This window comes from Salvelinus sp. IW2-2015, linkage group LG1 (assembly GCF_002910315.2).
Source record: "Salvelinus sp. IW2-2015 linkage group LG1, ASM291031v2, whole genome shotgun sequence".
NCBI classification, from domain to species: Eukaryota; Metazoa; Chordata; class Actinopteri; order Salmoniformes; family Salmonidae; genus Salvelinus; species Salvelinus sp. IW2-2015.
The window spans coordinates 14,253,494-14,266,696 of record NC_036838.1 but is presented as its reverse complement, the minus strand read 5'-3'; the positions used below and the strand labels follow the sequence as shown (position 1 = coordinate 14,266,696).

The 13,203-nt window shown below is 40.1% G+C and overlaps 1 protein-coding gene across 4 annotated transcripts in view; it reads right to left on the bottom strand.

The window, feature by feature from the left end:
- Positions 1–13,203, bottom strand: part of raly (RALY heterogeneous nuclear ribonucleoprotein) — a 179,599-nt gene that overhangs the window by 55,634 nt on the left and 110,762 nt on the right. For 3 of the 4 annotated variants that reach the window (XM_070438344.1, XM_023983944.1, XM_070438357.1), the window contains 3 exons: positions 4,345–4,392; positions 4,173–4,245; positions 3,663–3,710 (listed from right to left, as the gene is read on the bottom strand). In XM_070438344.1, the coding sequence (XP_070294445.1) occupies positions 3,663–3,710; positions 4,173–4,245; positions 4,345–4,392 (169 nt within the window). The remainder of the gene's footprint in view (positions 1–3,662; positions 3,711–4,172; positions 4,246–4,344; positions 4,393–13,203) is intronic. The other variant, XM_070438373.1, reaches the window with a different exon arrangement.

Genomic DNA, 13,203 nt, shown 5'->3' with positions numbered 1-13,203 from the left:
TTTGCCGCTATCCCCTTATGTTTCAGCATGATAAAGCACTGCCCCATGACGCAAGGATCTATACACAATTCCTGGAAACTTTGGGATGCTCTGGATCAACGTGTACAACAGCATGTTTCAGTTCACACAAATATTCAATAACTTTCGTACAGCCATTGAAGAGGAGTCGGATAACATTCCATAGRCCACAATAAACAGCCTGATCAACTCGATGCAAAGGAGATGTGTCGCGCTGCATGAGGCAAATGGTGGTCACACCAGATACTGACTGGTTTTCTGATCCACGCCCCCACCTTTCTTTTTAAATGTGTCTGTGACCTACAGATGCATATCTGTATTCCCAGTCATGTGAAATCCATAGATTAGGGCCTAATGAATTTCTTTCAATTGACTGATTTCCTTATATGAACTGTAACTCAGTAAAATCTTTAAAATTGTTGCATGTTTCGTTTATATTTTTGTTTAGTGTATATTGAAAGAAGGTGCTTCCACACACAGATTTGATTCCTGAGTTAATTAAGCAATTAACATCCAATCATGTTTAGAGTCATGTATAAAAATGCCCAGTTGCCCGTTATTTTKGCTACCGTGGCTAGAAGAAAAGATTTCAGTGACTTTGAAAGAGRCGTCTCAAAGGAGGAGAATGGGGTTTAAAGGGTGTGTGTGTGTCAGTTACCAGACTTCAACCCAATTGAACACTTATGGGAGATTCTGGAGCAACGCCTGAGACAACCTTTTCCACCACCTTCCAAAAGAAATTCGATTTTTTGATGAATGGTTTCTATGACTGCATCCCTGTATGATTGCATCCCTCCAATAGAGTTCCAGACACTTGTAGAATCTATGCTAAGGTGCATTGAAGCTGTTCTGGCAGCTTGTGGTGGCCCAACACCCTATTAACACCCGTTATGTTAGTGTTTCCTTTATTTTGGGAGTTACCTGTATATTGCCTTTAAGGGTATGTGAGTCCACTGCGCAGTGAAAAATAAACCTCCCGCTGTAAAGATTTAGATAAGCAAGGATTTTGAGGAAAAAAGGTTTCTATCTGGTGTAATAGGCTATCGCCTCTGCTTCAAAGCGATATCTGCAGTCCAGACAGAGAGCAGGTTCGCCGGTTACGTCAGCGGCTCCCCGAAGACTGAGGGTTTTGGAGATCACTTGAAAGCAGAAGGGCGATTAAATTATTGGGTGTATCTCTCTGTTATATATTGATCCCAGTCAAAGGCAGCCTCTGACAGCCGTAACTCTGAATTGGACATCACAGAGAGGGTATAAATAAACTCCCCTGGATGGCTGAAATGTGTTCCTCATCTGGATATTATGTTCAGACATCTGCAAACACGGGCATCCAGCGGAGAGCACCAGCGGGGCTTCTATAGCCACTGAAACAGGGGCGGCCAAGAGACGGGGAAAGACACTGCCAAAGTTTGCTTGGCAAAGGCCGTCTTGTGAAACTAAAGCTGGACATAAAAGCTGGTTGAGCTTTCTTTATGGGAACGAGTTTGGAGACCTTCCAGTGATGATGAGTGGAGAACAAAAGGCAAAAACATTTCTCACTTCTCAGGAAAAAAAAGTCTCTGGATAGTAAATATAGAGTTTATAGTCTTTGATCAATTACATTAATGGTTTGCACCCTCTGTATGACTGCTTTATAATGCCATCAGTGACTGGGCTTTTGGGAGAATGCAAAACAATTGATCTCTTTATTTAATTTACTGTGAATGTTCGTCATTGCAAAATTCTTCTTTCTACCTCATTTGCTTGATAATGTGCTAAGTAGAGTTATACTGAAAGGGTATTAACAGGGGGGCAATTAACATAATGCTGAGAGATTCTTCACTTTAAAAGTATGCCAAGCAAAGTTAAACAAACCATACAAATCTATGCTCAATGACTACTTTTAACAATTTCCACAGAACATTTTACAAAAACACATTTACTCGAAGAACAGTGCAGCTGTWAAGTTTGGTAACAGAATGACTAACAGAATCTCCCTCCGTTTTTATGACCACGTTTTCCAAAAACTCTTGAATACAGTGCCTTCAGAAAGTATTCAGTCCCCTTGACTTTTTAAACATTTTGTTGTGTTACAGCCTATACCCCATATTGTCAAAGTGGAATGATGTTTTTTTCGAACATTTTACAAATGAAGTATTCAACCCCTTTGTCATGGCAAGCCTAAATAAGTTCCCGAGTGGTGAAGCGGTCTAAGGCACTGCATCTCAGTGCAAGAGGCGTCACTACAGTCCCTGGTTTGAATCCAGGCTGTATCACATCCGGCCGTGATTGGGATTCCCGTAGGCTGGCGCACAATTGGCCCAGTGTCGTCAGGGTTTGGCCGGGGTAGGCCGTCATTGTAAATAAGAATTTGTTCTTAACTGACTTGCCTAGTTAAACAAAGGTAAMAAAAAAWAWAWWAAWTTCAGGAGTAGAGGAGACTTGCTTAACAAGTCACATAATAAGTTGCATGGACTCACTCTGTTGAATGACTACCTCATCTCTGTACCCCACACATACAATTATCTGTAAGGTCCCTCAGTCGAGTAGTGAATTTTAACCAAAGATTCAACCACAAAGACCAGGGAGGTTTTCCAATGCCCTTGTAAAGAAGGGCACCTATTGGTAGATGGGTAAAATTAAAAAAGCATACATTGAATATGCCTTTGAGCAGGGTGGTTATTAATTACACTTTGGATGATGTAWCAGTCACTAAAAAGATACAGGTGTCCTTCCTAACTCAGTTGCCGGAGAGGAAGGAAACCGCTCAGAGTTTTCACCATGAGGCCAATGGTRACTTTAAAACAGTTAAATAGTGGTGATAGGAGATCTGAGGATGGATTAACAACATTGTAATTACTCCACAATATTATCCTATTTGACATAGTGAAAAGAAGGAAGCCTGTGCAAATATACCAAAACAATGGAGCGAAGCACAGGCTAAATCCTAGAGGAAAACCTAGTTCAGTCTGCTTTCCACCAGACACTGGGAGATGAATTCACCTTTCAGCAGGACAATAACCTAAAACACAAGGCCAAATCTACACTGTACTTGCTTACCAAGAAGACATTGAATGTTCCTGAGTGGCCGAGTTACAGTTTTGAATGAAATCTACTTGAAAATCTATGGCAAGACCTAAATGGGTGTCAATGATCAACAACCAATTTGACAGAGCTTGACGACTTTTGAAAAGAATAATGGGCAAATGTTGCACATTCCAAGTGTGGAAACGTATCCAGAAAGACTCACAGCTGTAATCGCTGCCAAAGGTGCTTCTACAAAGTATTGACTCAGGGATGTGAATACTTACTGTATGTGGGGTTTTGGTAACAGAATGACAAGATGCTAGGCAATGTTTCTTAAACTTACAGAAGGCAAACCTTTTCAGCAAACTAAATATAAATGTTGATATTAGTTGAGAGGTTTTGATGTATTTCTAAGACCTTTTCTGCTAAATGTTTTCTAAGACCCCTTTTCCATCTGTTTGACCAGAAATCTAAGCCTTTGCTTATTCAATTTTTTTGGGATGGAAAATGGTGGAAAAATGTATGCCTTCATTTCTYTTAGTTTCATTTGACACAAAATTTGATGTGCTCCTATGAACTTCACATGTTAGTGCTCATGGGTATTTTTAGATGGAAATGCTCTGGTGTTATCCACTCACCTGCCATATAATTCATTTCTGTAGTAGTGATAATCAAAGTCGTACCCACTGAAAGATAAAAAAAAAAATATATATATATATACACTGCCGTTTAAAAGTTTGGGGTCACTTAGAAATGTCCTTGTTTTTTAAATAAAAGGCAAATWTTTTGGACATAAAATGTGCTTTTCTTTCAAAAACAAGGACATTTCTAAGTGACCCCAAACTTTTGAACTGTAATGTATATTTATGTATATATATAATTAAACATTATAACGTTCTGGAATGACAATTAGCATCAATAGTCTCCTAATTTCCTCAAATTCCTCTCCATCGTATGCCCCGGTCTCAGAAAAAGACAGGTCAGAGCTGTATGGCAAAAAGCCCACTGTCCGGTTCTATCAGATCAGTGATGTTGAAGGGTAGGAAATGAGTAAAGGAATTATCAGCAATTACTGTATTGAGACAATTGAGACTGAACCCTTATTCTTGCCCCTTCCCTTCCATGAAGCTTTACTCCCTATGGAGTACCTGTAGAGAGCAGCGGCAGACCTCTTCAGCCCTTTGGGTCTGTTGGGCTTGGGTTCCCCCGCCATGTTGATGTCTGAGGAAAAACAGAGAGGGAGAATGTTACAGAGAAATTTTGAAAAATGTATTAAAAAGGGGAAAGTTTCACAGGAGTCTCTCAATCATCAATATCAACCTTGCCCTCTGGGTCTGTTGGGCATTGGCTCCCCCGCCATGTTGATGTCTGAGGAGGAGTGGAGAGAAGGGGTGTTACAGAGAAGCAGATGGATCGAGACAAAATTAATCTCTCAATTATCAATTGTATCAACATCACCCTTATCATCTGTTATTAAAGGGGCAATCTGCGATTGTTACACCAATTTTGGGACTTTTAAATTCATACAGTACACTGAGTGTACTAAACATGCTCTTTCCATGACATAGTCAGACCAGGTGAATCTAGGTAAAAGCTATGATCACTTATTGATTTCACCTGTTAAATCCGATTCAATCATTGTAGATGAAGGAGAGGAGACAGGTTAAAGAAGGATTTTTAAGCCTCGAGTCAATTGAGACACGGATTGTGTATGTGAATGGGCAAGACAAAATATTGAAGTGCCTTTGAATGGGGTATGGTAGTAGGTGCCAGGCACACCGGTGTGAGTGTGTCAAGAACTGCAACGCTGCTGGGTTTTTCATGCTCAACAGTTTCACAACTTTGGGAAGCATTGGAGTCAACATTGGCCAGCATCCCTGTGGAATGCTTTCGACAGGGATGCCCCGACAACTCGAGGCTGTTCTGAGGGCAAAAGGGGGTACAACTCAATATTCAGAAGGTGTTCCTAATGTTTTGTACACTCAGTGTATAGCTATTGATTCTTGAAGAATATAACGTAGAAATCCTTTATGAACATAGTTCAATTGTTGAACCCCATCAGAACCCMAAATAAGCTTGTTTTATCATTTTGTTTGTAAACAAAATAATTGTGAACAAACACTTTATAACCTTAGAAAATATAGTTTCAACCATTTTCTTTATCTCATGGGTGGTCAGACCTTGCATACACATCTCTGTCTGAATTTGAGAGTGGTTACATTTGTCCAGTCCCATCCCTCAGCTATTTACCAAATCAGTGGCGGGGTGTCACTTTGTTATTGTTTGAACTGCAGATTGCCCGTTTAAATGGACAGTGCACTCAAATAAAAAAATGACATATTGGTTTCCATACCCTGTAAGCAGTTTATGGACAAGGTAAGAGAGCAATCAATGCTTTGGTTTTGTTTACCTGCCGACTGTCTCCGCATTTGTGGAACAAATCCAATACAAGTCAATATCCCTGGTATTAGGTTTCGGAGACAGTGGTCAAATAAACAAAACCAAAGCATGGACTGCTGTCTTACCTTGTYCATAGACTGTTTACAGKATAAGGAAACCAATATGTCATTTTGTAATTTGGGTGWACTTTAATATTACATCAAACATAGACATACAATAAAGAGCAGGACTCCTTTCATCTCTCAATATTAGATGGATTTAGGATGTTTTCTGCTAAAGGTGTACGTGCTGCAATATTATGTCTGACATTTGGGAGTCAGGTAATGGTGAATCAACATAAAAGGCCCAATGTAAACCGTTTCAAAATAACAAGAATATCTAGACCCCACCCTTTGATCTCTGCATRGAACCTAGTCATAACACAAAGGCAAGCCCACAGAAATAGGGTGAATCTGCCCCTAGCCTTTTAACACGTACGTACATATGCCAACCACGGCTAAGGGAAACGCTGGCATCTAAATACATTTGGTTCATTTTTTAAATTAATTTATTCTCCCCTGGAAAGAATGGGCTACAGCGGTGGCTACATTTCATCACCAGTTGAGATTYCTGCCTCATCACCAAGCGAGGAAGATATTTCGGTGAGTATTATGGCTTGGAGAGGTTTTACCTTGCTGGGGCGGAGGAGAGTGAGAACAGGGTGGATCAAGTCATGTAAGCAACAAAGTGAGGTAGTTTKGGYGTCTAATCAGATCTACTGTATGCAGAGAATGTGGCGTGAGTGAGGCGAGGTTGTAGATATCATCCGATTGAATGGTGTGTGCGTGTAATTAGATATATTGTATGCAGAGACCATGGCATGAGTGAGATGTAATGGGTTATCGTAAACTCTGAAGCCAGACAGGATTATCAAGGCTTATGCTTTGGCGACATCTACGGGCTGAATGTTATGTGGACACGTTATTGATCTCCTTGGTTACATTTGAATAAACTTCAAGTATTACCAATGTCATGACTCTCTCTTTTTGGTGAGGATCAAAAGGACCCATCAGCTAGACAAATGTCTGAGGATAGCCAGACCCCTCCTCTTCCCACAGGAGAGGAGAGGGGGGAGTTTGGCCTGTTTTATGACTTAAATACCTTGCAGAAACTCTCCCACACTCTGCAGAAATGGAAGGCTGAAAATCCTTTGTTACACAGAGAGACTGTGCCGCCAAAAATTCAACATCAAACAATGGACATTGAAACAATATTTCTAACATAAAGAATGTTGGGAATGATGACAGATAGAATATGGGAAATTAATGTCTATTTTGTGATGCTATTAAAATGATCAGAAAGACATAACAGAAACATTGTAACTAAGAGCTTTCACACGGTATATATCAGATTTTCATCTAAATGTTGTAAAACTTATATGATTAAATATGAAACTATTTTTTAAAAGATAGAAATGTGATTTTAGTCTTCTAATGAGATAATGGTTTTCATGTTTGTTACACACAAACTAAGCCACGCCCCTAATGAGGTCAGAGTTCATGTCAACATGATGGAACCGCCTTTCAGGCCAGAGTGCTTAAATGGACTCGYTGAGAATTGAAATACAGACCAGAGAACGCGAGGACATGGTACACATGTTGAAATGGTTAAAACTRCAAGACCAGAAATTGTAAGACCCTCTGAAACTCTCGATGAGTGAAGAAGGTGAAGCCTAGACMAAACGTTCACAGTCTGCAGCTATGTATGTAAAGTAGTCTAGGAAACATGACCAAAGAGGGAAGAACAGATCCCTCTCCCCACCATATGTACCTCTGATGTATCCATTCTAACGGACATTCCAAGACAAAGAAGCATACAACTAAAAAGGACATTGTGACCTCTGGTGGACAACCAGAGACTTACATCGAACTACTCGCCATAGACGGATAGAATGGTTTCAAAAGAGAGACGACAGAGAAAGACATCTATGCATAAATATATGTTGCATTTCAGTTGTTAGGGTGCTAAATATTCTGACTACGGTGAGCGTAGTTTCCAAATGTATGTACGAGAAGTTGACTCTTTGTCTCTCCCTCTCCTTACATACCCCTCCCCTTTCCATTGTGTAACCAAACGGTCATGTTTTTGTTAGTCCACTAGGGACTGTTTTCATTGCATTATGTTAGTAATCAAAACCTATACCGTGTGTGTGTGTGTTTTATGTATTTCTGTGTGATTATTTAGTTAGTAAATAAATAATTAAGCCAATTTGTGYATCGCTGATTCATCACTTAGGTTAGGGTTCGTGCAGATTTACGAAGTCAACGACATTCAGAATTAGACTGATATGAGGAAATAATGAATAGTTGACTTATTGATGTAAGAGATATTTAGATCATCTTGAGAGTTTATGTCGGGAGATAGTAACTCGGTAAACRACTTTTCCCGTGGTGCCSCAAATTCCCAATGAGTTAATTGTTACATGATTAATTTAATTGAGTAATAATTAAACGYAGTAGGTAATTATTTGCAGTCATCACATTAATATGATAGTCACGTTACGACACCAACTATATATTCCTCKGAAAAATCTATGTAATGTAACAATTCAAATCGTGCTCTTTAGTCTACAGTGTAATGAGCATGATGGGAGACAGAGTGCTGGTTTAAAGCGCAGGGCACAGCAGGTGTTTATTTAGTAAAGGACCACAGGAGGAGGCAGGTAGCAGGGTCCAGGGACAAGCAGAAGGTCATACACAGGGAATTCAAAAAGGTAACATTACAGGTGGGGAAAAAGGCTAATAACGTAGTCCGGGAGATCAGGCAAGAGGTTGAGGATAGGAAATCTGATAGGCAAAAGTACAGCCAGGGAATAGGCAAAAAACATTGTTAGTGAGGATGGCCAAAAACTACGATACACGGGAGGACTAATATGGAAATAAACAGCACTCCGAATAGAATGTGCACAAAAACAAACAATACCTCACAATGATGGGATACAATGAACTGAACTAAATAGTGTGTGTAAATGACATACAGGTGTGTGAACAGGTGATCAGAATTCAGGGGATTGGGATCTGGAGAGTGAGCTGCATTCAGGGGATCTATGTGTTTGAGAGTGCGAGCTGGAAAGTGAGCTGCGTTCAGGGGATCAATGTGTTTGAGAGTGTGAGTTGGAAGCAGACGTTACATACAGTAGTAACCAGCCGATGAAACAGTTTGGCTTAAGGATGTTGGCTAGGGAAAATAGGATTTTGAAAAGTTTGATTGAAATTGATAAAATATGAAGCATTACAGATCAAGGAATAACAAAAGTCATACATTTTTTCCTTGTTYGGTTTTATTTCAGGAATGGAACCCGGGAGTCAAACAAATTTCAGGTTAACAAACATATATTAAATTTTTCTACATATACAGTACCAGTTAAAAGTTTGGACACACCTACTCATTCCGGGATTTTTCTTTATTTTTACTATTTTCTACATTATATAATAATAGTGAAGACATCAAAACTATGAAATAACACATATGGAATCATGTAGTAACCGAAAGAGTGTTAAACAAATCAAAATATATTTTATATTTGAGATTCTTCAAAGTAGCCACCCTTTGCCTTGAGGACAGCTTTGCACACTCTTGGCATTCTCTCAACCAGCTTCACCTGGAATGCTTTTCCAACAKTCTTGAAGGAGTTCCCACATATGCTGAGCACTTGTTGGCTCCTTTTCCTTCACTCTGCGGTCCAACTCATCCCAAACCATCTCAATTGGGTTGAGGTCGGGTGATTGTGGAGGCCAGTTCATCTGATGCAGCACTCCATCACTCTCCTTCTTGGTCAAATAGCCCTTACACAGCCTGGAGGTGTGTTGAATCAGGGTTGGATAGTYCCACTGAKTGCAAACCAGATGGGATGGCGTATCGCTGCAGAATGCTGTGGTAGCCATGCTGGTTAAGTGTGCCTTGAATTCTAAGTAAATCACTGACAGTGTCACCAGCAAAGCACGCCCACACCATCACACCTCCTCCTCCATGCGTCACGGTGGGAACCACACATGCGGAGATCATCAGTTAACCTACTCTGCGTCCCACAAAGACACGCCGGTTGGGACCAACAATCTCAAATTTGGACTCATCAGACCAAAGGATAGATTCCCACTGGTCTTATGTCCATTGCTCGTGTTTCTTGGCCCAAGCAAGTGTTGATGTTACTCTTCAATAACACAGACCCCAAAGCAAATCAGGGAGAGGAAAATAGGTTTATTCAAAGCGGGCAAATCATGCTTGGAAGTAGATGTTCATGCTCCCCTGTCCTCAGTAATTCTCTCCTGTGGTTCTCTCCACACAACAAAAGGACAGGATGTAGTTTTATAACCCAGCCCTAGCCTGTGGTTGACCAATTAGAATTTCTTGCAATAAAACTGTGCCAATGGCCAAATAACCAGTATCCTATTTCAGGTTGGACCAATGAGAACGTGCCACACGTAGCTATGAGTTCAGGACTGAYATTCCTAACAGATGTTGAACTGAAAACCAACTATTCCCATTGATAATTCCCTATTGACATTTAGTACTTTTGACCTCTCGTCTTCTGCTTTGTGTATTCATCTTCGAAATATTCTTACACTCCCCCTTAGGCCATTTAAAAAAGAAATACTTAAAATGTATTTATACAAAACAGAAATCATGAAAAAATAGACAGTATAAAAACATTAGTAGTAAGCATAAAATAATTATTGCATTTCTATAAAACACAAAGGGCATATTGTACTTGCTGTTACAATTAGAAATAGATTTCAAACAGTTATAGAAAACAAGTATTAACAGGTGTAATGATGATGTCCCTTACAATTCCTACCACATCCTGTATTAGGAGGACACTCTTTTTTTTATTCTACAAGACAATATTCTATCGTCCTATTGGCAAGGTAATCATTCACCAAGTCCTTTAAAAGTGACCATCTCTTCCACACTGGTATCAGTCCCACATAGATAGCTATTAGAAATTATGTTCTGACAGTCTACCGGTAGTAAGGAATTCTTCTTCCATTCGAATTCTTCTTCCGTTCCACTGGTTGATAAGGACTCTTTAATGAACACTTCACCGGTGATCTTGTATCATTTCAAGTAYAGTCCTTGGATCAAGGAATATTGCTTCAGCTTCAGACTGTAAATTCTCATAACCTGTAACGAAGGAAACAAAAAAGTGAAAGTAACATGTCCTGGTTTCAAGAGAAATAGATTTCCCTAAGTAAGCATGTTCCGATTTTCAGGAAAACGTTGGCTAGATATCCCTAATATGATGACTGCGGTGTACAACATAGAAGCTTATCAGGTTCTGATCATCTTACTATGCTTCTTCACCCAAGATTGGCCCCCGATTGTTAATCAATCAGTTCTAAATTCTCCAGGCTCCGCTTTGTCATCAAAATGGACAACCTTGCAATGAGTGACATGTATCYGTMGGGATTTTCCCTGGACTTTTACTGCTGACCTCATTATGAGCAAAACTTGATAAGGATCTTCCCATTTTGTCCCTAATGTCTCTGCTACATATTTTTTTACCATCACCCACTGTCCTGGTACTACGTCATGTACCCCCTCGGGGCTTATTCCCCGCGCCTCTTGTCTGTCTGCTTCCCATACTGCATTAAWGAGTTGTACGCAATAGTTAAGCATTGTGTCACTCATAAAGTGAACAACTGCTCTCCTCAAATCTAACGTGCCTGCCACTRTCACATTGTCCATTGTAGTAACTGCCCCGCCTGCCTTCCTCACACCCCCCTCCACAATGCTTAAACCGCCTGTGTATAAGATAAACTCAGGGTTTTTCCAACGGATGACTCTTATTAACCCTATCAGAGAGCTGATCCAAAACCAACTCACAACAGTCGTGTTCAAATAATGTGGTATCTGTAAGATGCATCAGAGTGGCTGGATTACATGTGGTGCCACGTTGTATGATGATGTTAGGAGCCTCCACTACTTTAGTAGCGGCCATAGCTTCTTTGCTAGCACACTGGTTCCATATCCAAAGTTCCACACTCGTTTTTCTTCGTAGTCCAAATAGGATGGTTCTGAACTGTAGATCGCTGCAGTTGTCTAATTTTCCACTTCACCTTCCCTTCAGAAATGTTCAATGTAGAGTCAAGTTGCATAATAACAAGACCTAAAATAGGTTGTTCAAATGAGCCTATCCACACCCCTGCATCAATCTTCATTGGACCAATAGAAATTGATAATGATTTAGTCTGTTTCATATCTGTCTCAGTCTCCCCCCCAACTCCYGTTGCTCTTCTTGCCCGTGTACTSTACTGAGGACATATATGTTTTGCATAAGATATGGGCAATACGGTGACTTCAGCACCMGTATYTACTACAAAATCTACTGCAAAGTTGTTAATCATCATGTTCACATATATTCCATCTGAATTCATATGTACACCAGCTGAGATGRGACGTAAGAGGGGGTCTGTTAGTTTACCTCCACAGCATCCAGCAAACTCTGCTGCTGAGCCGGAGAGAGCTTCTTAAATTTCTGCATCAGCATTGTATCATTGGGGCTGTTGTCCTGTTTCCATTTTCCCTTAGACGGACCCTATTTCTTCTGGCAATTCATCATAAGATTTAGTTTTCTTTTCCGACATTCCCGTTGCCAGTGAACAGAAATTACGCAATAATGACACACCAGGTTTCTCTTCTACTGAACAAATAATGTTGTAACTGATAACTGATAACAGCCGGTTTATTATGTTGATTAATGTCTCTGTCCAGTCGTGACAACCTGTTGATGATGTCGCCGTAGTTTTGTCTCTCCCAGTCATTAGTTGTGGAAACAAAAGTTTTTCGCAAATCATCATGTATGGATTGCATCAGATGATGAGTGATTGCCCCATTTTTGGAGGAATTGAGTGTATCTTCATCTTCCATGTCAGGTAACSCACTGTGTCGAACCACCTCCGCTCTAAACCTTTCYTCAAATTCAACAAAWGTTTMTTTCGGTTTTTGAACACATTTGGTTATYTCTCCCCAATTAGTGGTTGCATTGGTCAGRCCCTTAAGGAAAACATGTATGGTTCTCCATCCATCCGCCACATCTTGCTCTTCACCACCCTACAGCTCTAAACTATTTTCTTCAAGTACACCATGTTCACGGTTGTTCAAAACRAAGGCTAATAACTGTAACCCATCATAAGGATGTAGATTGTAGAGTTTCTTATAGCACTTCAAATGGTCCCATGTTTTCATACCCACTTCTCGTGGATGTTTCAACGTTTTTGACTACTACTGATTTGTGCRTGATAACTGTCAGAAGAGGTYTGTCTTTACTACCTTTTACAGCCTGTGTTCTGGTTGGCCTAAGACATCGTTCGTCACCGCTGTCAGTATCTGTTGACTCAAAGCCAGGCAGTACTGACCAGATGCTTGAAAYCCGATCATCCTTGCGCAACTCAGCCTGAGGGTAGATTGAGGGARCAAATGGTCCACAGGTGGGTGTCAAGTCTGTTTTTACTACCCTTGCCTGTAATTGTTGAATTTCKTCTTTCAAKGTTTTGATTTGTTCACCAAGAGCTTTCAAATTATCCTCATCTCTCTTCAATGTCCTGTTATGATTCTCCAGAAATAATTTCTCATCCCGTTTTCTTACCATCGTGTCTTTCCCAAAAAAATATGGGGGATTGGAAATGATGCAGACAATTACATTGGAAGCAACATTCTTTCCGCAATATTAAGCGTGATCCACCCCTAGTAAAAAAAAATAATAATAAAAAATAATAATAATAAAAAATAAAAGAAATAAAA